A 25,874-nucleotide genomic window follows, 5' to 3' on the forward strand; every position below is an offset into this window, starting at 1 on the left:
CAGAAGCCTGAGCATTTTTGGGTTTCCCATTTTCAATTGACATCATTTTTCTGCAGTATACAGATGGAAACATTCTCATTAGAGCAGTTCCTGGAGATAGAATCACCATGCGCCATCCCTCGCCACTCTGCCAGAATCCGACAGAATAGGGCACATGAGACACTCACACGCCCCATTCCTATGGAAGCCCTGCAGCCCGTCTCCCCCGCTCGCTGCTGCTCCCTGTCGGTCTCCCTGAAGCGGAGACAGGCAGGGAAGCACTCCCCATCCGCCGCCCATGCCACCCTCCTCCTGCGCTCACCAGCACTATGTATATGTCGCTGGCGGGCTGGCTGAGGCTGGCTCCATCTGTATATAGTACTTTAGAGTAAATACAGCTTGCTGAGATGTGAAGTGATTTTACTGTGAAGTGAAATGTAACAAACAGTCCCAAGGTTGTTAGCAGTGCATACATGTTCCCAGGCAGCTGATAACTGGCACAAGCTATTATATTCCGGTACAGACTTTAGGGGTTATTCTGGTTTGTTTGGTACCCCGGGGACCGATGTTTTGCGTATGCGCATGCATCATTTCGGCACTGTGTTTAGAATTTCACAGCGTGTGAACCAGAATAAGGTCCTTTATGATGTGAGTCAGCAGTGACATAATAAGTCAATGTAGTCAAACCTCTTCCTGTCTGCAGCTCACAGATTAGAGCATTGGAATTCAGAACTACCGGGTCAGGTGCATTTCACTGGGCCCGCAGCAATGAAGGGGCCTGCAGCCTGCATTACGATAAGTGCTATATTATGCCACCGCTGCATCGCAGACCATAGCCTAAAACAAAGAAGGGATGCGCCTGGTCCGTCCAGAGGAGAAGAAGGGGGGGGGGGGATGACATTATATAAATCAACAGTTCTTCAAGAACTTTGTTACATTGTAACAAATGTCTGATCATTGAGGGGCAGATTTATTAAGCTTGGAGAAAAGATAAACTGGAGATAAAGTGGAGAAAAGGTAAAAGGAGATAAAGCACCAGCCAATCAGCTGTGTTTGAAAAAGACAGTTGGGAGTTGATTGGCTGGTGCTTTATCTCCTTTTACCTTTTCTCCGCTTTATCTCCATTTTATCTCTTCTCCAAGCTTAATAAATCTGCCCCTGAATCCCTTCATTGGCGACCCCTTTTTTGCACTTAAGGGATGGTCATATTCCAATATCAATGGTTATGGTATAAATGGGAGACAATGTCTAGGTTGACTGCCACTAGGCCGGCCACTAATGGTCAACAGTGACTATGTCGACACCATGAAATGGTCGAAATACCCACGGTAGACGTTTACAAAATGTTGAAACAAGCTTATGGTCAACATGAATGTCGACATTGATAAGGATGCTGGCGACAGAATCCCAAGTGCCAGCATCGTAAGTATGAGGGATTGGTAAGCGTTAGGCCAGGGGGTATTAAGCCTAGGCACTGGTGGGGACCTTAGGGTTAGGCTGAGGAGGGGGGGGAGGTAGGCTGCAGGGAGGGAAGTTTAGGTTGTGGGGTACAAGCGTTATGGTTAGCCACTAATGGGTATAGTTAGGGTTAGGCTAAGGGGGGGGGAGTGTTAGGGTTGAGTTGTGGGGTGGGAAGTTGGGGAGGGGGACAGTTGAAAGGAGAGTATTCTTACCAGACTCCTGTTGGGATTCCCGGCATTGGAATGCTGACAGTCATTCATGTGCATTTACTCCCAGTAACAAGGCATTTTTGCTGCCTCCCACTGGAAGTTTTTTATTTCCATACCATTCAGTGCTAGTACCGTGCTTGCATGTTATGTGAAGTGAGTGATTGTGCAGCATTGCCATTAGTACATCCTTGACCGCCTGGACGTGTTGATCCATCTGCCCTAACCTAGTGGCCATCTGCCAGCCCAGAGAAGCTATCTGGCAACCCGCTCAATATATAGAGACAGGACACTTGCTCAACATATTCTCATTGATCCCGAACACAGCTCTGTCCTTGGTGTGAGGAGACTGCCCTTCATCACCTTGTAACCTTGCACCGCCTTACCTATTTTTTGCTTGTTATATATTTGTGAGCTGAAGATTACATGGGAAGTAGGCAAAAAACTGATCTAAAGTGCTACAGTTTTAACTGCCGCCCGGATGTCATTTTAGGTTTATTCGCTATTGATTTGTTATTGTGTCTTGCCGGCAATAAAACAGGAAAGTCCCTGATCTATCTTTAACCTCCCTAATAAAGTAGCGGAGATGTACGGCAGGTCAGGACACGGGTATCTGAATATCCGCATGTATGTCTCTTAATGCTTTATATCACCAGATGGAATTCCACAGAGCAATTACATCGAGGAATAAAATACCGGAACATAAATCTCCAACTATTCGGCTCACCAAGGCGGGGTTTATGTATAATTAGAATATGAAAACTGAATGTAAAGCACAGAGCGCAGGAAGGCCCTTCTACGGCTCTGCTGTATGCCTGTGCCTCTGATCTCCCCCATTGTATGTCTCTGATATATTGTTTGACCATTATGCTGAGACGAAAAGCAAATAGAGGTTGTAGTGTAGTTTAAATGTAAATTTAAAATGACTTTTAAATGTAAAAAACTGAGCATTGTGATGAACATGGTATGATGGCAGTTTGGGGCAGTATAATATGCTAGTTATTATGGCTTTATAACAGGTTTTTCAGCTATAACAGCTGGGGTTCTACAATAATGTAACATTTATATTATACTGTACACATATTGTATATTATACTGATCGGATTGGAATGTACAATATCATAATTCCCAACTTTTGGGCTCTTTGAAGAGGGACACAGGCGCGCGCCTGAAAATTAGGGTGTGTGGCTATCGGGAAAGGTGGCGAGGCCTATGCTCGCGTCTTCCCGTAAGGACACGCCCCCTTTTTGATGCTGCGGGGGCATGACCAAGAGGCTCTCTGAGCCTTTAGCCATGCCCCTGGTGCCCCTGGCTGTGGGAATAGATGCTGTGGGCATGTGCACAGCGTTTATTCATCGCGGCTCAGCAGCTGACAGGGGGGACTCCCAACAGCCCCCCTGCCGAGGGACACTGCTGGCCCCGGGCGGTACGTGGGAACGTCCCCCGAAAACCGGGATATTCCCGCGGGAATCGGGATTGTTGAGAGGTATGGAATATGTTAGAACAACTCTAATGATCAGACAGTAGGCAAAAATATTACAGAGGAAATGTGGGAAGATATTTTCTTGTCTCTATTCCAAATATTTTGGTGCCAGCTTTTCATCCTGTGTAATTGCTTGTAAATGATTGTATTGTACTGACTGCGAAGATTTTCACTAGGCGTTCAGCATTACAATATATAATAATTATTATCTAATCTGTTTACTGCACTGGAACAATGCTATATTTGTCTACATATTGTGTCAGGGAAAGCATACTTTCTCATCATCTACTGTATATATACTGAATATGAAGGGTGCATAGGTGCCGATTTATGTTTTTGCTGGTGGGTGCTCAAGCCAAAACTATAGGGGAGTGGCTAAATGGGGGAGGGGTGTGGCTACAAAATAATACGTTATATTAGTCATAAAGCCAGATTCCAGCTCCTGCCAGGCTACTAGTCTCCATTGAGGACGGGGTCACGGCTCATGGGGACTGGGTAAGCTGCCTCCTCCTGCTGCAGCTGGTGCCCCAACGTGCTGTGTGATTGCGCGTGGAGGGAGGGGGAGGTTTGCAAAGGCACCTGGCGGCTCACGTGAGCGTGACGGAGGTCGCATAAGAGTGCGCGCTGCACGGGGCATGCACTAGTCTGCAGGCAGGGCAGATGTGCTGTTATAGCGGCCGTGGCGGGTATGATGATTCATTGATCAGATTCAGAAGCTGCAGTAGTAGTACTACAGCGACCAGTGGGTCTCGGGGGGCAGCCAGTGGGTGCTCATGAATTTTCGTGGGTGCTCAATCCCTTGAGCACCCACAGAAGCGGCACCTATGGAAGGGTGGGGGATCTTGAAATGCACACCCTAATAATAAACATGTATCATGAGGTGCTATCATGCTGGGACCTGTAGTTCTACAAAGAAAGACATGCGGTGCCTGATGCACACTCTATAATATTAAGCTCTGCGATCTCATATAGAGCAATAAATTGAGGTTCTTGGAATATTTGTTGCCCCAGAAATACTAGCCCACCAACTGCGTCAAGGTAACCTTGTAAATTTTCTGGTGGGTCCCTAGTGCTAAGTTTGAACCCGGGGCGCAGCACCCAAAAAAAGCCAGCGAAGGCCAGTCACCTCAGTGAATTGCTAAGGTATTAGTGAGTTAATAAGAAAGAAGCAACAGCTAGGGGTTAAAGTGTTACATAAGTGAAAATACTAGGAAGTATAATTGGTGGGAAAATAAATAGTGCTAAATAAATGTTATTAAAGGCAACCTAGCCACGCCAACCCAAGCGGAGCCACACCCCAAATCCATCCCTAAAACTAGCACAATGTACAAATTTTCAGGACTTACCTTAATTGTGCCTTTAGTTCAAATGTGCAGTCTGTGGATACCAGGGACCAGACTGGTTATACCATTTAGATCAGGTAGGTGGGGTGCTACTTCAAGGTGAGGAATATATATATATACTGTATGTCTAGTGTCTGTGAGTCTATGAAACACTGCCATCTGCTGGCAGAAAGTGAAACTAAATTTCTTTCTTACACATGCACAAATACAGAAAGTAGCAGACTAGCTTTCAAAGCTTTTGCTTTGAGCTGGCTTACTAGTTAGGGTAATGTGGAAGATCCAGTCCAAGTTTTAGAACAGCAGCTGTAGCAGCAGGGCTAGAGGGATCCATCCCAGGTTTTCCTAGGATGCATTGGGAATCACTGGCTGATTAGCAGCACCTGGTGCTTCCTGTTATATGTGTGTTCAAGACAGAAGGTTGGTGATCCCAATAGCAGATACTGTCTGCGCAATTGGCTTGCAGGGTCCGGGGATTATGTTATGGATTCTATGGCAGTAACATTATTGTGAGAACTGCCATTGCTGTAACCTGAGAACTGCCATGCTGTAACTTAGGAAATGCAATCTGTTATCCTGGAATGCTGTCTACCTGCTGAACCAGACTTCATCTTTAACCAGTGTATGTGATTCCTTGTCACAATGGGGGTCATTCTGATTCTTTCGCATTAATGCACATGGAATATTATGCGCATGTGCAGCTCCCCTTTGCTAGTGGCTTCCGTGACTTGAATACTGTAGTTACCAAGCCGCTCGCAAGAATCGGGTGGGCCGGGGGTGTTTTATGCGCCTCCCCATGAAAACGCTGGGAGTTCCCATGGGTACACAGGTGGGCCGATGCCTGTCACGGGTGAGCGGCTGATGTCACTGGACATGTCAGGCACATAAAAGTCAGTTCAAACTAGATTTTATTTGTGACGGCAGGAGAAATCATTGGATGGTTGGCAACCATCAAATGACTTCTCCTGCAGTGGAGGCATGCGAGGGGGTGTGTTTTCATGACACATGCCCTCGTATGCTAAGAAGAGGAATCGGTGGCGGCGGTGGGGGAAGCTCGGACGAGTGGCATCTCTGGTGCTCGGTAAGCTGCAATGTTCACAGCTTACCGAGCAAACCAGAATCAGGGCCCATATGTATAGTAAAAAATGGTACTTATTTCCTAGCACGGTGCCACCGACTTCAATTGTATGCCATTGGGTCTGAAAAATCGGTCGCATCGCATGCGACCAAATTGCATGCGATGTGACTGACCCGATTTTTACATTGGACCCCAGCCCCAATTTTTAATTGTATACCCACCCTGACGGGTAATTACTATTTCAAATGCCCCCCCCCCCCCTATTGTTAACGCCATGGCATGATCAACGTGGCCCCTCGCGGGGCTCGTCGCGCTTCGGGCTCGGTGGCTCGCTGCGCTCGTCACACTATATGAAATCAACTCCACGCCGACGTGGATAGTGGGAGTATGAAAAGATCGGAGGACGCGTACCGCCGCCCCTTACAGGCTCGCTGCGCTCGTCACGCTTCGGGTTCACGTTGATCATGCCATGGCGTTAACAATGGGGGGGGGGGGGGGCATTTGAAATAGTAATTACCCGTCAGGGTGGGTATACAATTAAAAATCGGGTCTGGGGGGCATTTAACATTGGGTCTAATGTAAAATCGGGTCTGAGGGACCATTTAACATTGGGTCCAATGTAAAAATCGGGTCAGTCACGTCGCATCGCATGCAATTTGGTCGCATGCGATGCGACCGATTTTTCAGACCCGATGGCATACAATTGAAGTCGGTGGCACCGTGCTAGGAAATAAGTACCATTTATTACTATACATATGGGCCCTGATTCTGGTTTGCTCGGTAAGCTGTGAACATTGCAGCTTACCGAGCACCAGAGATGCCACTCGTCCGAGCTTCCCCCACCGCCACCACCGATTCCTCTTCTTAGCATACGAGGGCATGTGTCATGAAAACACACCCCCTCGCATGCCTCCACTGCAGGAGAATTCATTTGATGGTTGCCAACCATCCAATGATTTCTCCTGCCGTCACAAATAAAATCTAGTTTGAACTGACTTTTATTTGCATGTGCCTGACATGTCCAGTGACATCAGCCGCTCACCCGTGACAGGCATCGGCCCACACGCTTTGGGTTGACGTTGATCGTGCCATGGCGTTAACAATGGGGGGGCAATGGGGGGGCATTTGACATAATAATTAATCATCAGGGTGGGTATACAATAAAAAATCGGGTCTGGGGGGCATTTAACATTGGATCCAATGTAAAATCGGGTCTGAGGTATAATTTAACATTGGGTCCAATGGCAAAATCGGGTCGGGCGATGCGACCGATTTTTTAATTGTACAGGAACCTCTAAAAAGCCCGAAAATCGGGTCGGTTGGGTCTGATCGGGTCCCATCGCATTCCTTAAGTTATGGTATGCGATGGGACCCGACGGGCGCCGTGCTAGGAAACAAGTACCTAATAAACTAAGGCTGTGTACACACGGGGGCGACAGGGGCTGAAATCGCTGGGAATATGGTCGCTGAGCGACCATATTGCCAGTGATTGGAGTGTGCACCAGCAATAAATCGCCGGGTGCGCGCTCCCGTTTTCAGCCCCTGAATGGTCGCTGGTCGGAGGAGCATGCTCCTCCGACCAACGACATCCCCTGCCTCTTCACCCAGCAGTGTTCACCCAGCAGTGAAAACGGGACACGGGGCAATATGATTGCTGAGCAATATATTGCTAGCAATATATTGCCAGCGATCATATTGCCCCGTGTGTATGCACCTTAATACAGGTCCACATTTCACAATAGTATTTAGCACCTGAAAGCAATAGAACAAATACTGTTATATAATAAGTGTTTTACATTCTGCTGCTCTTGTCTACCTTCTCTGTGTCCAAATAAATTATCATTATTTTTTATTATTATTGACTAGTTATATAGCACAGCAAAAACCTGCATCCAAATATAGTGGGAAAAGAGCGAGCTATTTGGTCCCCTAGGGCTATTCAATTAGCCCACAGCACTGAAAGAAAACTAGTGGGTTAATGGCTGCCATGTCCCTAAAAACACATGAATCCATGAACTTACAGTAAATTAACTGGTGCTACAAAGAGGCCAATGGTGTAAAAGATGCTGGAATTGAATAGCCTCATGCGATGAAGCTCTTTCCCTTTATTAACTTAACATGGCTAATTGATTTTAGGTTTGTTTGCATAATGGGCCTTATTCAGATCTGATCGCAGTACAAAAGTGTTCTCAAAATGGGCAAAACCATGTGCACTGCAGGTGGGGCAGATGTAACATGTGCAGGAAGAGTTAGATTTGTGTGAGTTATTTTGTTTCTGTGCAGAGTAAATACTGGCTGCATTATATTTACACTGCAGTTTAGATTTCAGTTTCAACACAACTCACCCAAATTTAACTCTCTCTGCACATGTTACATCTGCCCCACCTGCAGTGCACATGGTTTTGTCCATTTTGTGAACATTCTGCGATCAGATTTGAATAAGGGCCATTATTTGGTATTTATGAATAGGACTCCATTATTGCTTCAGGTTGTTACTACAATAGCATCAAGTGATTTTGAATGCCATTTTGTTTGTTCAATAGGTTATGGTATATTAGGTCGACCATGTCTAGGTCAGCAACACTATTGGTCAACAGTGAGTAGGTTGACACCTACGAATGGTCAACACACCCAAGGTCGATATAAACAGAAGGTCGACCATGGGAAGGTCAATAGTCAAAAGGTCTACATGAGTTTTTCACAATTTTTTTGACCTGAATGTTGACATAGTCGACATGGGCACTGTGTAAGTGTACCGCATTCCCTCGCATGGCTTGCTGCTTGCATACTTGGAGCATGGAGCCTCGCTGCGCTCGGCACTCTATTTTATTCTCCCACCATGCCCTAGTGGATGGTAGGGCATGAAATCGGCACGTCGGCTAAAGAAAAGTGAAAAACTCATGACTGTTGACCTTCCCATGGTCGCCCTAATGCTTGGGTCAGCCTTCTGTCTATGTCGACCTTGAGTGTGTCGACCATTCATAGGTTTCAACCTACTAACCTAGTGCCCAGATACCTGTCAAAAGTGACTGGAAATTACTGTAACTGAAGGTGATTGAGGTTTAATAATAATGTAAGGTAAAAAAACCGACAGTATTCCAAAAATACATATTAGATGTTTTTATCGATTTTGTCAAAATCAGAATCAGAATCAGCTTTATTGGCCAGGTATACTTGCGTATACTAAGAATTTGATTTGGATTGCTGTGCAACAGCCGGTAAGGTAGCAGTGAAACATTGACAGTACAGATATACATAACATATACAGATATACGCTAGATGTACTCTGGGGGTAAAAGAAACGGGAACATATATTCACTGAGCTGCACAGCGCCAAAGCAGCCAGCAGCGGTACGGGTCGTTGCAGCAGCCAGGTAGGTAACAATATAAGCAGAGACAGTACAGTTATCACACAGGGAACACCTACCCGCCGAGCTACAAAGCGCCTAGGCAGCCATCAGTGGTGGCATTGGCCATTGTAGCAGCCCGGTAGGTAATGATATATTGTATACAGGGAGTTATTGTTGCCACACAGTATATGTCAAAGTAATAAGAGTTTGGTCAGTTGGGTTTTGTTATGGTGTGTACACACGGGTACAATCTGCATGAGAGCCCGATGCGTGTTCATGTATCGCAAGCAGAAAGTCTTGGCTGCATTGACTATATAGTGCAGATCTGCACTATATAGTCAAAGTTGTATGCAGATCGCATGCATGCCGTGCGATTTGATCCCGATGCGATCTGATCGCACGGTACTCACACCGTGTGTACACATCATTAGTACCAACATAAATAAATTAGCGCTAATGTAGCTTTTATATTCTTAAGTTGGCGCTGCTACCAAGAGTCGAAGAACTAAACAGAATTTTTTGTAGGAGGAAAGTGGACTCCCTGTCTGTGGGGCACTCCCACGCCAAAAAACTTTGTAGATTTCCAACAAATCATGTCGACAACATCAAGAAAGACACCAAAAAGAAACTTCATATCCAAAACACTTGAGGGTGGTTTTGGCAAAACAAAACATGGGGGTTTGCGCACATCTCTCATTACTACAACTTCAAGTGCTTCAGCATCTGGATTCATGTGTTTATACATCTTCAATTTAGGGTAACTCCTATTTGTACTGTCTGTAGAGCCTTAGCTATGTAAGTGTACTAGTGAACTATCCCTGAGAAAATAGAAGTCACATGCTGAGAAGGTTCAAATTATTATTATTATTATTATTTATTTATATTCATTTTCTTACAGATGCACTTTGAGCGTTACCCTTGAACAGGCCCTTATTCTTGCCCGGAGTCATGGTCTGCCCCCTCGTTACATCATGCAAGCAACAGATGTCATGAGAAAACAGGTATTGTATATTGCTCTGCAGTTACCCTTTGATAAGACATATGGTCAAAATCCTGGCATTTTGGATTCTGACAGACAGTATAGTGGGGTAAGGGTTAGGCACTGGAGAGAAGGCTACGGTTAAGCTGTGGGAGGGGATTGTTAGATTTAGGCTGTGGGATGGGGAGTTTAGGGTTAGGCTAAGGTAAAGGGAGGTTAGGGTTAGTCTGCAGAGGAGGTATGGGTTAGTCTGTGGGAGGAGGAGGTTAGGGTTAGTCTGTGGAAGGAGGAGGTTAGGGTTAGTCTCTGGGAGGAGGAGGTTAGGGTTAGGCTAAGGGAAAGGGAGGTTAGGGTTAGTCTGCAGAGGAGGTATGGGTTAGTCTGCGGGAGGAGGAGGTTAGGGTTAGTCTGTGGAAGGAGGAGGTTAGTCTCTGGGAGGAGGAGGTTAGGGTTAGGCTAAGGGAAAGGGAGGTTAGGGTTAGGCTAAGGGAAAGGGAGGTTAGGGTTAGGCTAAGGGAAAGGGAGGTTAGGGTTAAGGTGCCCATACACTAGTAAGATTTATCTTCAGATCTGGCTGGTTGGAACAAAAACATGGTTATGGATGAGTGACAGTTTGTCAGTTTTCCAGCATTTCCAAGCAAATGGTCAACTGTTATTTGCTCTCATCCATAACCATGTTTTTTGTTCCAACCACCCAGATCTGAAGATAAATCTGCGTGTGTATGGCCACCTTTAGTCTGCAGAGGAGGTTAGGGTTAGTCTGCGGGAGGAGGAGGTTAGGGTTAGTCTGTGGAAGGAGGAGGTTAGGGTTAGTCTCTGGGAGGAGGAGGTTAGGGTTTGGCTAAGGGAAAGGGAGGTTCGGTTAGGATGCTGGATGGGGAGGTTAGGCTTAGTCTGCGGGAGGAGGAGGTTAGGGTTAGTCTCTGGGAGGAGGAGGTTAGGTTAGGCTAAGGGAAAGGGAGGTTAGGGTTATTCTAAGGGAAAGGGAGGTTAGGGTTAGGCTAAGGGAAAGGGAGGTTAGGGTTAGGCTAAGGGAAAGGGAGGTTAGGGTTAGTCTGCGGAGGAGGTTAGGGTTAGTCTGCGGGAGGAGGAGGTTAGGGTTAGTCTCTGGGAGGAGGAGGTTAGGGTTAGGCTAAGGGAAAGGGAGGTTAGGGTTAGGCTAAGGGAAAGGGAGGTTAGGGTTAGGTTAAGGGAAAGGGAGGTTAGGGTTAGTCTGCGGAAGGAGGAGGTTATGGTATGGCTTAGGGAAAGGGAGGTTAGGGTAAGACTGTGGGAGGGGTAGCTTAGGGGTAGAGTTGAAATACTTACCAGGAGCCTTTACGATTCTGTCAGTCTGGATTCCACTGTTTTGTCTTCTGACTGTCGGGGTCCCAACTGCTGGGATTATCAACCATTTGATAATGATACAGAAATCACATTACACATTTGCTTCTTCAAGGTCAGTGAGCTACTGTACTTTGGTGTCTGACCCTAGTCGGTAAAGTAGTAAGTATTCCTAAAAAAATTGTGCAGTTCTAATAATAACTACAGATAGTAGTTAGTGGTATTTATTAATTGATGCTTCTGATTGTCTGCAATACAAGTGTTAATATTTAACTATTTTACCACGTTTAATGTGAATGATACTATGTCCCAATTTTCATAAAAATCACATACAATTAAAAAGTGTGGTATTTGGATACATATACACAACTGCATAATCCAAAAACTATGGGGGGAATTCAATTGTATCATAAATAATTGTCACGTGAAAAAATGGGACTTATTACCCAACAGTGTGTGTAAAAAAAATGACCTGTTTTCATGTAAAAAAAACACAAGACAAGGGACAGGTTCCCAGATCCATGTGTTTTTACATTTACGCTGCAAAAATGGGTCAGTTACCGGAGATGGTTGAGCAGGTGAAAAAAAAATAATCTGCCAGCTATCAGTGCTAATTTCCACTTGGAAATAAAAAATAATGTAATGATAGATACCTTGCTTAAATCTATTTCGGACTAAATGAATTTGAGATCGGAGAGTTGTCTCGTCAGATATGACCTGCCATGAATTTGTACTAGAAAAGATTGTGCAATTGAGCTAGCCCATCCAGAGGGATGCCAGAATAATCACTTGAGTAAGCACCTGTCCAAGTTAAAGGGGGACATTTACTAAAGGTGTATTCGTATAAGTGAAATAGGCCTAATTTACGCGTATGCGTATTTTTGGCATTTACTACGCCGACAATACACCTATTCCTATTCATGGCACATTCGTATTCGTATTTACAAATACGAATTCATACACCATCAAAAGAATACGACTAGGAATCACCATTCATTCGAATGGTGATTCCTAATTTACTGAGCGGCCGGATGCAATATACAGGTGGTAATTAGTGGGACACGCCCAGTATTATTTTACACTGCAGCTTGCATGGATCTGACTGATCCATGCAGGCTGCCAACTCGTATTTGTATTTAGCGGCCGCTAAATACAAATCCGGCGGAATACGACTGCATTCGCCATCGGCAAAATACGAATCCGTAAATAGGGCAGATTAGTAACTCTGTCCTATTTACGAATCATAATTCTGACAAAATACGACCGATGGCAGTCGTATTCTGTCGCATTAAGAATACGACTGAGTCATATTCATATTCTCAGTGAATTTCCCCCAAATTGTTTTGTTAGCCAGGTTCTATTAACCATGATGTTGCTGGGAAATACATTTTAATGACTTCATTACTGTATATTCCGTTTTTCACAGTGATATGTTTTGTATTATCTAATAAAAAAAATGACACATCTGTGAGACAGGAATGAGGTTGGAGACACATCTGTGAGACAGGAATGAGGTTGGAGACACATCTGTGAGACAGGAATGAGGTTGGAGACACAGAGGACAGCACTCTGTATGCCATCTACAATTTTAACTTTTAAGTTTCCACACACACACACACATTCCAAGCAATTTTTTTTTTCTAGGAATTTGTTCACCTGCAATTGGTCCTATACTGTGTTGTAGGCTTGTTTCAGTGAGCTGTGAGCATCTGTTGTTTTTCCTCTAGTTTCATGTGTAGAAATTTGGAATTGTGCCGTACTAATACCAGCTTGTAGTCAGTCATTGTTAATATGACTAAACTAGCTTGTAAATATATGTCTGCTATAAGGAAAGTCCATCTGTGGTGCTGTATTGTACATAGGAGCATAGTTGCCTACCCTCCTGCATTCTGCAGGAGACTCCCTGAAATACCAGCAATCTCCCTCTCTCCCTCATTAGTCTAGCAATCTCCCTCATTTCACCCACATTACACTGTTACTTTTTGTGGAAAAAGGAATGAGAGACAGATACATTTACATTGAGTCATCAGCGCCATTTCTCTGCACTTTAACAAGTATAGTAGCTCTTATTAACGTCTTTGGGGCTCATCTACATTTGGCTATAAGTAATTTTAAAAGATTCCTCTCAGATGTAGCAGTACACACCCACGCTTCTAGGTGCCACGTTCACAATCTCTCCATATATGGAACTAGACACGCCCTTTGGGTGGAGCATGACACGCCCCTCAATGAAGCACTGTGCAAAATTCTACTACCAATTATAATCTCCCTGAAACTAGTTTTCAAAAGTAGGCCAGTATGCATAGGAGCTGATTCTGCAGGCACTTTTTTTGCCTGGCTGCAGCTTTCTACTTACTGCATGTTTGCCGTCACAGCTACTGTATCATCATTAATACCTAAACCTAAACCCTTACCATGCTGTGTACAAAGGATCTGACTGAAACATCTCATCTGCATACCATGAATAAACAGTGAAGTCTTCTGAAGCGGCCACCACAATCCCATGACACCACAATGAGATGAAAGAGTTCCATATGGACACATTGTCACCACTCCTTTACGATCCATGAATACCCATTTCACAAATAGTGCGGTCTGTCGACAGATGTAGCAATCCGTACAATCCCAACTGTATGGGGATACTAGATTTGTCATATACACTGAAGCAGATTTCTTCCTTCTGATTTGCATGGTTGCTGAAATCAGCGAGACCTGTGCACATAGCCACTTGTGTGTTACTCAGATTGAGCCCCATAGTTTAACGGTCAATGGGGCAGATGCATTAAGCCTGGTGAAGAGTTAAAGTTGAGATAAAGTGGAAGGAGATAACGCACCAGCCAATCAACTCTCAACTGTAATTTTTCAAACACGGCTGATTGGCTGGTGCGTTATCACCTTCCACTTTATCACCCACTTTATCTCTTCACCATCTGCCCCATTGAGTGGTACACGTGGATAAAAAAAATTCAACATGATCAGAGCTGTGGAATAATACATTAGTAGCTGACATCAGACTTCACTGACTTTGATTAAGTGGAAATATTGTTGTTGCAAATCTGAGGTCAATTTTTTGTATATTTTTTGCTGTGAAATTTGTACATGTGTAAAAGGAAATTGCTTCATCAAACTTACTAATTACTGACCAGTGATATGTTACATAGGTCTGCATTTGTACAACCCAATCCAGCATCTGCACCCATAGTCATATTACTGGGTGCCTGTCCTCGGATACCGCAATCTAAGACAGCTGGGTCATGACAGGTGCCGACTTCGGTCATTCAAGATAAACACAATAAATATACCACCAAAGAAGTTATAGGGCCAAATGTAATAGGGTGTGACAGGGGCTTGACTTGAAGGGCCCCCAGTGGGTTATGTGGTGGGCAGTGAGATTTGGGCAGTTACCTGAAAGGGGAGGGAAGGGGGGGGGGCAGGGTGACAGACACTGGGATGGTGGCGGCCATTAGGCTGGGGACAGAGGATGGCTGCTTGTATACCCATGCACAATGCAGCTCCTCGTCTCCTGTTTACATCTCCTCCATGATCCATGCTGCTGGGGAAAGGGGTGAGCTGCCAAGTCATATCCTCACCATGCTGGGTCTGAGGATCAGTGCTGTAGCTGTCGAAGCTGAGTACGGGGGAGGGAGTGGATCACCCATGCTCCGTGCCGGGATTCATCTTAAGTGCCAGGGGAGCCACTAAGACATTCCCTCTCCCCCACTGGGTCTGCAGATTAGCGCTGTAGCCGGCAGGGCTGGGTCCAGGGGAGGGAGGGGATCCGTTATGCTCAGCGTCGGGATTCATGATAGGTGCCGTGGGTAGGGGGGGGGGGCGAGCCGCCAAGTCCATTTCCCCCTACTGTATGATCAGAGCTATAGCCAATGCGCTGGTAGCGGAGCCGAGGGAGTCTTCTGTTCACATATGCCAGTACTGGAAAGGGAGGGGGAACCACAGCCGGGGGTGGGGGGCACACTTTAAAAATAACTGCAAGAGGGTGCAGGGGAATGTCTGTTGGACCTTGGGGCCCCCCAAGCCTCTGGGCCCCATAGCAGTGGCATCCCCTGCACCCTCTATACTTACGCCACTGGGGTTTTGAATCGGAAAGTGGGAGATTTTGGTAGAGAGTTTTCCCATTTTTTTTAAAGGGGGTCATAATTTATTGCCGCTTTAAAAGGGGGGGGGGGGGGCGCTCATGAAATCTCTTACTTTCTGATTCTCACAGCCTCTTACATTTGACCCATAGGATTTTTTCAGTTCTCCGCATAAATATAAATTTTCTTCTCTCAGGGGTAGATGTATAAAGCAGTGATAACGGAGAAGTGATAAAGTGCCTGGTACTTTATCACCGGCCAATCAGCTCCTGTAAACCCAGCCTGTAACTTAACTGTCAGGAGCTGATTGGCCGGTGATAAAGTACCAGGCACTTTATCACTTCTCCTCCCTTATCACTGATTTATATATCTAACCCTCACATATTGGTACATAGCTTTGACCTCACAGTCTTGTAAGTTCGACAAGACACGGAGAATGCGCTAGCTAAAAAAAATATTTAATCTCAAAAATATTTCCAAAGTTTTTAGTTGCAGAAAAAGAATATTACAAAATATGCATTGGTTTCAGAAATAAACAGGAAAAAAATTCAAGATTGTCTACGTAAGAGACTTAGGCCCTTATTCTGGTTCACTCACAAAGGTAAATTCCTTATCAAATGGACAAAACAATGTGCACTGCAGGGGGCAGATGTAACATGTGCAGAGAGAATTAGATTTGGGTGAGTCATTTTGCTTCTGTGCAGGGTAAATACTGGCTGATTTATTTTCACACTGCAATATAGATCTCACTTTAAAATAAAACCCCACCCAAATCTAATTCTCTACACATGTTACATCTGCCTCCCCTGCAATGCCCATGGCTTTGTCCATTTGAGAAGGAATTTGCCTTTGCAAGTGAATCAGAATAAGGGTCTTAGTTTCTTGATGCGAGAGATAGCAAATATTAGTTCCCACCCTCCAGTTTTACCTCTCTTGTTGCCAGTCATTAATGAATCAGTTATAACTAAGTGTATTTATTATTGTTATAGGTGAAGGATAATATAGTGCACTATGAGCCTTTTAGCAAGGTTGCAATATTTGCAGATGGACAAACCCATGCTGCACTGCAGGTGTAACAAGAAAGCAGCCAGTATTTACCCTGCACAGAAACAATATAACTCAACCAAATCTAACTGAATCGGGCCAGATATTTAATACAGATATTCCTTCATACATTAAATATATATTGACCTTTAACTTTTACTTTTTCTTTGACATTTTTTAAGTTTGACCACAGCTGTAGATTGTTTCTAGACAATTGATTTTTAACATTTCAGATAATCATTTAGCAGCCAATTAACTTTACCCCTAAGTACAATTCCAGCGGTAGAGTTGAATCCTTGCATGGCAATTTAATAGGATATTTTAGTGATTTATAGTAGAAAACTGGTTCAGAATCTCTGGAAAAGACATCCTGTTGACATCAGCACTTATTGTAATGGGTACACCACTAATGTAATTTTTGGCAATGTCTGTTAGCACTGATGATCTAATCAATAGTCTTGGCTTTATTCACAATGTACTTGAGTAAATCTATTTTAAAAGCAGCAAAGCTTTGGAATTTTCAGAAATCGTCTAAGAATGGTTTTACCTTAGTTTATATTTTTAGCCTTTAAGATTTAAAGATTTAACCCACTTAGAAGAAGATGATTTACAGAAATTCATGTTGGTCTTGAAGGCAGGTTCTCCAAGACTAGATACAAATACTGTATGTTACACAGTATGGAATAGCAAAGAAGAGGGGACATTTGTACACGTGCAGTCATTAAAATTCTGCACCAAATGTTTTACACTACTGGGAAATTGGCAAGAATCAGCATTGTCATTTCATTTTTTTAATTAGCAAACATGTATTTTACTGATTTAAAATGAAATAATCAGCAATCTCAAAGACAAAGCTGTATTACCAGTTATTTATGTAGCGCACGCATACTGTATTACGCAGCGCCTTTCAGAGACTTAGTGCCATGCGTGGTGGTGGTGCTGGGATTTATGATGATAGGTTTCACACAGATGCCCCCCCCCCCTTTTTTTCCTTTCACCTTTCACCTCTGCACTCTGTACCTTTAAACCCTCCCATTAAACATTGTAACTGCATATTTCCCCGGGTGTGGTATGGCGGTCCAACAGGACGGGGGATCCCAACGGTCAGTATTCCGACGTCGGAATTCCAAATGCCAGTTAGTCAAAGAAAATGGATGACCATCGGTAGCTTAAGCTGTCGATGGTTGTACATCACATAGTTTGTAACTATCTATGGCTGGTTGCAGAATCAACCGATGGCCATTCCTTCTCCCCATGCAAGTGACACCCTTTACCCTATATCTTCCAGATAATTCTACAAATGCAGCACCCAGCACCCTGGTACAGTACTTGTACACTGTAAAGGTCCCCTATGCCCTGTAACTCCCCCTCATGTTAGTGACACAGGGTCCTGTAGGTTCCTTCCTTGCATTTAGTTACTGCACCCCCTGAAACTGCCCCTACTACACTCCTGTACTTTCCGTCCCTGCACCCTGTAACTCCCACCCCTGCTCTGTGTAATTGCAGGTGACACACATGCACTACTGCATGCTGTACAGTATGTGCACCCACCTGAAACTGTACATGGGCATCCTATATCTGCCCACCTGCTCTGCCTACCTGCACCCTTTATCTCCCCCCAAAGCATGTCAAACTGCACCGACCTACAACAGCCCCCTTGCAAACTGTAATTGCCCCACCTGCTCCCTGTAATGCTGCACTATTAACTGCATTCACCTACAACTGCTCCCCTACACCCATAACTGCCCCCCACTTCCCCTGACATGTGTCCTGTACCGGTCTTCCCTGGAGGAACAGATGCTCTCCCTCCCTACAGGCACTGACATCTGAAGCTCACACCCTATACTACGAGTCTTCCAGTGCTGCTTCCTCTGTCTGGCCTACCTGTCCAACAAGAACATAGCTACCCCATGGGATCTGTGCCCTACACAGCATCACTAGCAAACCTCGACTTCCGGTCCTGTGTACTAGTCCTGCCTATTTTAGTTTTGGTTCCACCTACAGTTTATTTAGTGCCGCCCACAGGGGACCACTTCTGACAATTTTTTTTCCTGGGTCACTTTTAGTTCCCAATCCACCTCTGTACTTTAATCTGACCTGTAGAAAATAATGTCTATTAACTGCACCCTGCCGATGGCTCTCTTTGCATTCAAGCTCCACACCACGTTCCATTTCTTCAGGACAAAAAGATAATAGTTCATACATTTTGTTCTGTGCAGTGTAAGAGAAAAGGCGGTGGGAGAGCACATTTGCTTACAGTATTAGCCTGATTCTGGTTCACTTGCAAAAGCAAATTCTCTCTCTAATGGACAAAACCATGTGCACTGCAGGTGGGGCAGATGTAACGTGTGCAGAGAGTTAGATTTGGGTGGGATTTGTATTTCAAACTGATATCTATATTGCAGTGTAAAAATAAAGCAACAAAAGAAAAAGGGAATGTGATGGCACTGGTCGTGATGTGTGTGTATATTAATAATTACAGTATAAATATAGTATACATATATTTTCTACTATGTCTGGGCTGCAGCTTCACTTGGAAGAGGGGTGCTGACCCTCACAGAAGAAAGCAACAAGTTTTGGTAAAAATTAAGCTCTGCACTTAGAGCAAGTAGACTATAAATGAATATTATTTATTCTATTTGAAACATTTGTAGCAAATCATTTATACATTTATATCATTTATACAGTCTACTTCAGGGGTGTCAAACTCAAATTCATCGGGGGCCGCATCAGCAGTTTGGTCACCCTCAAAGGGCCGGTTGTATCTGTAGGTCCCCCTGTATAATTATAATGCCATGACACGACAGGCTGCTCCCCCTGTATAATATAAAATTAATGCCATGACACCACAGGCTGCTCCCCCTGTATAATAATAATAATGCCATGACACCACAGACTGCTCCCCCTGTATAATATAATAAAAGTAATGCCATGACACATAAATGATTATACAGGAGGAGCAGCCTGTGGTGTCATGTCATTATTATTATTATACACGGGGACACCTCAAGAAACAGAAGATTTCCTCATCCTCACTTACTGTTTGTCTGTCTGTCCTGCAGCTGCTGCGGCTTCCAGCTTTTCTTCACTGCTTGCTGCGGCCACACTGTCCCCGACTCCCGGTCCAGCTTCCCTGCCTGCTCCTACTTCTCTACAGACGCATGGGCGGGCGACGTCATCGTCATGACGTCCCCACCCAGTGTCTGTCACTGCCGGGCATCAGAGGGAACAGGCGGCCGGGCCCTCCTCCACGTAGCCGTGGAGGCCGGCGGCCATGTTTCTGTATACATATGTGCCTACAGGAACATGGCCGCTGACAGTGGAGGAACAGGTAAGGCGGCCGCGGACGTGGACGCGGTCCGCAGCACTCCTGTTTTAGACATACTGCCTCTGCGTGCTATCTCCTCACGCGGGCCACATGACGAGGTCTGGCGGGCCTGATTTCGCCCGCGGGCCTTGTGTTTGACACCCGTGGTCTACTTGCTCTAAGTGCAGTGCTTAATTTTTTCCAAAATGTTTTAAAAATAAAGCAGCCAGTATTTACTCACACAGAAACAAAATCTAACTCACACATGTCACATCTGCCACCAAAAACAATTTGCTTTTGAAAATGAACCAGAATCAGGACCTATGTCTCTACCTCCTCTACTGGTTCCATGACCCATATTAGGAGCATCCAATTGGTGGTTTAAATGATCCTCATTGCTGATTGGCTGGAGCATGAACTATACAACTCTCAGCATCCTCTGTCTGCAGATAGAAAGTCACTGGTTGTTTAAGCCTGTAATAAAGTGTCAAGCTTGTAATGTATTGCTTTTTTATCCTGCTAAATATTACCACAATTGAGCAGAGCAGTTATTAAAGACCGCATGATTTATTTATTATATCTGCAAAATGTCTTCTAATTGTGTTTTGTCTTTTTTCTTTTTTGCAGGGGGCAAGGGTTCAGAACACTGCCAAGAATTTGGGAGTCAGGGACAGAACTCCTGCTTCTGCTCCAAGGTATGTTCTAAGTACAGCTTTAGATATAGAGAGTAATATGCTAAGTACTGTACTCACATATAAGTATTGAAAATGGGTGCAGCATGTGCAGCACAGGCCCCTGGTACTCAGGGTCCTGTGTGCACCACGCACATTGCACCCATTATAAATACGCCACTGTGGATAATATTGCAGTATACCAAAGTATATTCATTCTGCAATAGTGATGTTGGTAATGGAATGAATAAAGGTCTACATCAAGAACAAGGATCCAGAGGGGCCTAGTTATCAAGTGACCCCCATATCGGCACTAAATAATGCCCAAACAGTTCCCTGGATTATTAAATCAATAGATCAATAGATAGATAGATAGATAGATAGATAGATAGATAGATAGATAGATAGACAGACAGACAGATAGATGGATGGGGGACCTGACAGAAAACACATTTTCACTTGAAAGCAGCCTTTAACACAGGGGTCATCAAGCTATTTTTCTCTGGGACCCCCATCAGACAATAAAAATAATGACAGGACCCCAGCAAGTTACTACAGAATTGCCGCCACATCACATGTGTAGTCAGCAGACAGCACATACATGGCAGCATTGTGGAGGCACAGAGTGATGGGAGGAGTCTAAAATAACAGACAATTCAACAGACTTTTCAGACTCCTTGAATCACTGACTGAGAGTAGAAAAGTCATCAGCCTGATGGTCAGCAACATGGAGTCGTGTCCCCATGCTGAACAAGTTAGGACCCACAGTTTGAGAACCGCTACTCTAACACATGTAAAGTGTTCATCGTAAGTACGAAGTGTCCATGGCCAGTGGAATGTGCAAGAACACTCCAGGTCTCATTCAGATCTGTTCACTAGGCTGCGTATACTATTAGCCTAGCGAACAAGTAAGCGCCACCCAAGGGCCCGACAAACGTGTACACGTTCTCTCACATGCAGCCGCCTGGCTGAAGAACCATTCGATGGTTGCTGCCCATAAAAATAAAAAACTGTCCCCGTTCGATAATAAAAGACAGTTTAGACTGCATTCTATTATGCCCACAGATCACCGAAAAGGGAGCGGGCGCTGAGGCCATGTGATGTCAGCCACCCGCCCCAAGCAGGCATCACCACACCTGCATGGGGAACACCTAGTGTTTTTAGTGGTGACGCCCATAAAATGCTGTGTTACCCTGATACCACCCCCTGCCCACCCTCTTTCCTCTCCACCTCAAGCGAACCGCTCAGTGAGTGTGAAGCCATCAGCTCCCGGGGTTCCCGCATTCAGACCCGAACAAATGAGTCTGAATTGGCCCCTTCGTTTCACATTGTTTTTGTTCTGCACTATTCTCTCTCCCTTCTTTCCAACAAAAGGTTACGCAGCTGAGAGGACAATACTGTATATTCTTTTTTCATAACCGGAGAAAAACTCTCTCATGATAGATGACACGCTCTGCGGCACAGCTCGCCTGTGTCCGATATCACATTACAGAAAGCAGGGGTACAGAATATTAGATGATTATTTACAAAAACCATAAACAAACAATGCAATAAAACAGCAGGGCAAACCAGCAGGGCCCGACTGTAATGAACACCGAGTCTGACCGGCTCAGAGAACGATGTGCCGGTTCTACTGTACGGTCATTAGGATTGCCTGGAGACGTGTGTCCTTTCCAACTCAAAGCCATCTCCATCAATGATCACTTTTCAAGTTTTATCGTTTCAGGTAATCTCCTTAGATACTTATTCATTATGGCTTCAGTTCTAACTATGATATATGATGCGACAGACATTATGATACAGTCAGACATTTAGCTTTGGAAAAAGACTTTCAAGGTCTTTTACTACTTGTACTATGAGCCTGATTCAGGATGGCTCATCAGCTTACCGAGCATCTGAGAAACCGCCCGTTTGCGAGCGCTATGACAAAGACAGGGCTGGTGGCTGACATCCTGTGACGTCTGTCACCCGCCGTTTCTGGCAGTCGTCGGCCCGCCCGCGGTACGTGGGAACTCCCAGCGTTTTCATGGGGACACACATAAAACTCTGGCCGTTTCCATGGCCCACCGCCCCAGCCATCCCTCCCCGCAACGAACAGCCTTGCGCATGTACAGACCACCAATCGGAACAGGGCGCATTTGAGGTTGAATCAGAGACAATGCGCATTAAATATAAGCCTTTTATTCATGCAGTATATATGATAGATATACATATAAATACAGTATTTTGTACTGTCAGGCACTAAATCACACTCACATTTTTGGACACATTTATCAAAGTGGCTAAATCAAGTCCCCGCTTAATAAATCAGCTTCATTAGATTTCTCATCGACTTCATAAATCCAGAACAGACTCTGCAAAATGACGTTACAACAATTACCGTACAAATTGCAAATGATTTAATCTACGTACTCCGGTGATCTTAATGTCATGCAACTGACAATGCAAGAATAACATTTGTCACACAAATATAAGAAGGGGGTAAAAGAAAAGGTTTGTATTCCAGCGGTGCAGCCTGTTAGGGGGAGCACTCTATATGAGCTATTAGACCTCAAAAGCTATGATAATATTAATTTGACTTGTTTATTTTGCAGACATATTTTAGACTCAGTCAGAACCTGCTCAATAAATAGCAGGAGTTTTCTTACTGCAGCCCATCAATTCCGAGGTAGCAGAGGAAATCAGTATTTATCAGTTGGATAGAAATGAATCTCTATAATAAAATTGTCAGCCCTGATACTGGTGATACCCAGCATCCATGTTTCATACCAAGTAAGATGCTTTTTCTGTATTACCCACCACCTGGATCTGCGCTTGGAGAGAACAGATTGATATATCACAGCTGCAGTTTAGAAATGGAATAGATGATAGAACAACCAAAAAAATGTATAGCACCAGTAAATTAGGAAAACAACAATAAAAGATTTTTAAAGAGCTGTACATCAGTAGTCTACGTTTGTACAGAAGGAGATGGAGGAAGGAGGCTTGTTTGGAGGCAGGTTAACACCTAGTGTACTTTTCTATATGGATGCAGGTAAACAAGTTAGTTATATAATAATAAGTATCCTGTTTCCGATTGTTGTGTACAACAAGTAACACATCTCGCGAGATGTTAATCTGTGTGAAGAAAGGCTTAAGGCGGCCATCCACTAGTGCAATATGGCCACTTTTTATGTGATTCCGACGCATTGCTGTGACAGATCGCATAAACCGTGGCACATTGCATGTCATTTACCTGCGATTGCAATGTAAGGTGAGTTCTGTAGCGCTTCGTATCGCAGTCACAGATCCTAAGGGCTGCCATGAATATTTGTTGCAGCCCGTAGCCCCTGCTAGGACTGCATACAATGTATTGTATGCGATCCTGTCCCCCGGGAGCCGCCAGGTGAGATGGTGGGGTATAGCATGCGAGGTATCTCATGCAATACCTCGTACTAGTGGATGGGGGCCTTAAGGCTCAGTGGACAGTGAGGAACACATTTTTCTGTTTAGTTTTCTGGCAAATGGTGGGGGGGGGGAATGGAGCCAACCTAGGCTTACCTAGGGCACGATGAGGTTTTGAACTCTTGAGACAATCTTGCAAAGACTTGAACAAGATCAGGATGACACATAGGGGATTAGTCTCAGAGAGATTTAATCAGCAGGTACTAGATGGAACAAGCTGCTAGGAAGTTGATAGTGTAGATATATGTAGATGTATGGCAAACATGGTGATAATGAGCTGGGTGGGGCTGAAGAGATCTGCCCACACAGAGAAGAACACCTGCCCCCCAGCCCGCCCCCCACCCCTTTGTAGTTTGCAGGGATCTATGAGCTGCAAGATTTTTTTTGTTTTACCGAATAGAATTGCCACCTAGTAACAGGTGGCCAAAAAAACCTTAGCATGTTCTACAGAGGAGGGCGGAGCCAAGCATCTGCTCTCTGAGCAAAAGCTCATGTGACCATTTGAGCCCTCCCTCAGGTAGACTTGTAGGAAACCTACGGATGGCAAGTCTAGACTTGGATAATAAAGAAATGTGCATCACCTCTAATGCAAAGAAAGAAGACACTGAATGAATCTTTCCAAGTTAAACTGTTTACTGAACTGGTAACAAAAACATAGTTTGGATCAATGTTCGTAAGTTATGATAAACTAACATAACAGCATGAAGAGTATCCTCACACTAGGCACGGCTATAGGCCAAAATAGTATGAAAGATAAAGAACGAATTGATCATGGATTGGGCAATTATTTTAAAGAAAAGCATTGTTGTAACCCAACCTCTATGCCATAACTTGATATTCATTGACTGCTCATTGCTAGAAAGCTCAGCTATCTACTGTGTCTTCTAGGTTGTACAAGCTGTGCCAGCCCCCGCCTGCTGATGATGAACCCTGATCATGCCCATCGTTGAACGAATTGGATAATTGCAAATAGAACTCGTTTCATGACTGCTCTTATAAATGTGGTTATTAAGTATGGACAAAATGCATTCACTAAAACCTCTAAGGACTGTGCGCCGACAGCATATATTGTACACTGGAACCCCACTGGATAAAGCACTTACGTGTTGTAAAAAGTTCAAGAAGGACATTGAATGTTTCAAGATTTTGGATTGTGATTCAAAAGCTATTTCCACGTACAAACGGGACCTATTCTAATTGTTTTTGTATTAATTATATCAGTGAAAATGGTATTCTATTTGAAAAAGGAAGCATTTATATCCACTTTGTTATCAATAAACTGCGAGATATATAATATATGTCATCGTTCTGTATAACCGTACGTAGTGTGCAGAATTCCAGTTGGTTATTCTTGCTAATTAGAAGGCAATAGAACAATAACATATTAATAATGTACACTGTATTGGGATGCCAGTCGATAGATATGAATTAATGACAATGTATAAAATAATTTGCTAGAAAATATGTTTCATTTGTGCGGTGCTAGTAACTCATCGTGTTAGATGTAGTGTTTGCACTGAGCCAATCTGTCTGTGTCATAAACCTGAGCCACTCAGTGGAGTAATTCTTGTAGTTCTTGTAATTCTTGTAGGGCTCTGTGCGTTGTTATTATAACACATCAGAACACGAATAAGCTGGTCATTGAAGGTCTTTATCATATGAAGTCATTTTCAGCTAATAATTGGGTCTAATTAATCTACAGTATTCTTTCAAAATCATTATCGGTGATTAAATAATTGAAAAATACATATTTTAATTTCAGCGAAGTAACTACATTAAACTACATACAATGTCTGGCACTGCAGCTGATATGGGCACTCAGGGGTGTAACTAGAACTTTTTGGTCCCCATAGCAAATCTTTAAAAGGGCCCCCTACAACCTTGACATCACTACTATGCCTGTTAGGGGCAGAAGAAAGTGAACAGAGTGAGAGACAAAGAAAAGAAAAAGGGGAGAGGGGTGGTCAGGGAGAGAGGTGTTTTCTGAGAGAGAGAAGGGGAGGAACAGAAGAGAGGGAGGGTGTCAGAGAAAGAGACAGCACCAGGTAGAGAGAGAGGGAGTAGAGAGGGGGTAGAACTAGAGACTGTCAGAGAGGCAGTGTAATGGGGAATGAAGCA

At 44.2% G+C, this 25,874-nt stretch overlaps 1 protein-coding gene across 1 annotated transcript in view; it reads left to right on the forward strand.

Annotated features, from left to right (window-relative positions):
- PREX2 (phosphatidylinositol-3,4,5-trisphosphate dependent Rac exchange factor 2) overlaps nucleotides 1–25,050 on the forward strand; it is a 284,012-nt gene extending 258,962 nt beyond the window's left edge. Inside the window, exons 38-40 of the mRNA XM_083187220.1 lie at nucleotides 9,796–9,898; nucleotides 20,269–20,336; nucleotides 24,645–25,050. Coding sequence (XP_083043346.1) covers nucleotides 9,796–9,898; nucleotides 20,269–20,336; nucleotides 24,645–24,690 — 217 coding nt within the window. The 3' untranslated portion in view covers nucleotides 24,691–25,050. The remainder of the gene's footprint in view (nucleotides 1–9,795; nucleotides 9,899–20,268; nucleotides 20,337–24,644) is intronic.
- Nucleotides 25,051–25,874: the final 824 nt, after the last annotated feature.

Source organism: Crinia signifera, chromosome 5 (assembly GCF_055691185.1).
Source record: "Crinia signifera chromosome 5, ASM5569118v1, whole genome shotgun sequence".
Classification (NCBI taxonomy): Eukaryota; Metazoa; Chordata; class Amphibia; order Anura; family Myobatrachidae; genus Crinia; species Crinia signifera.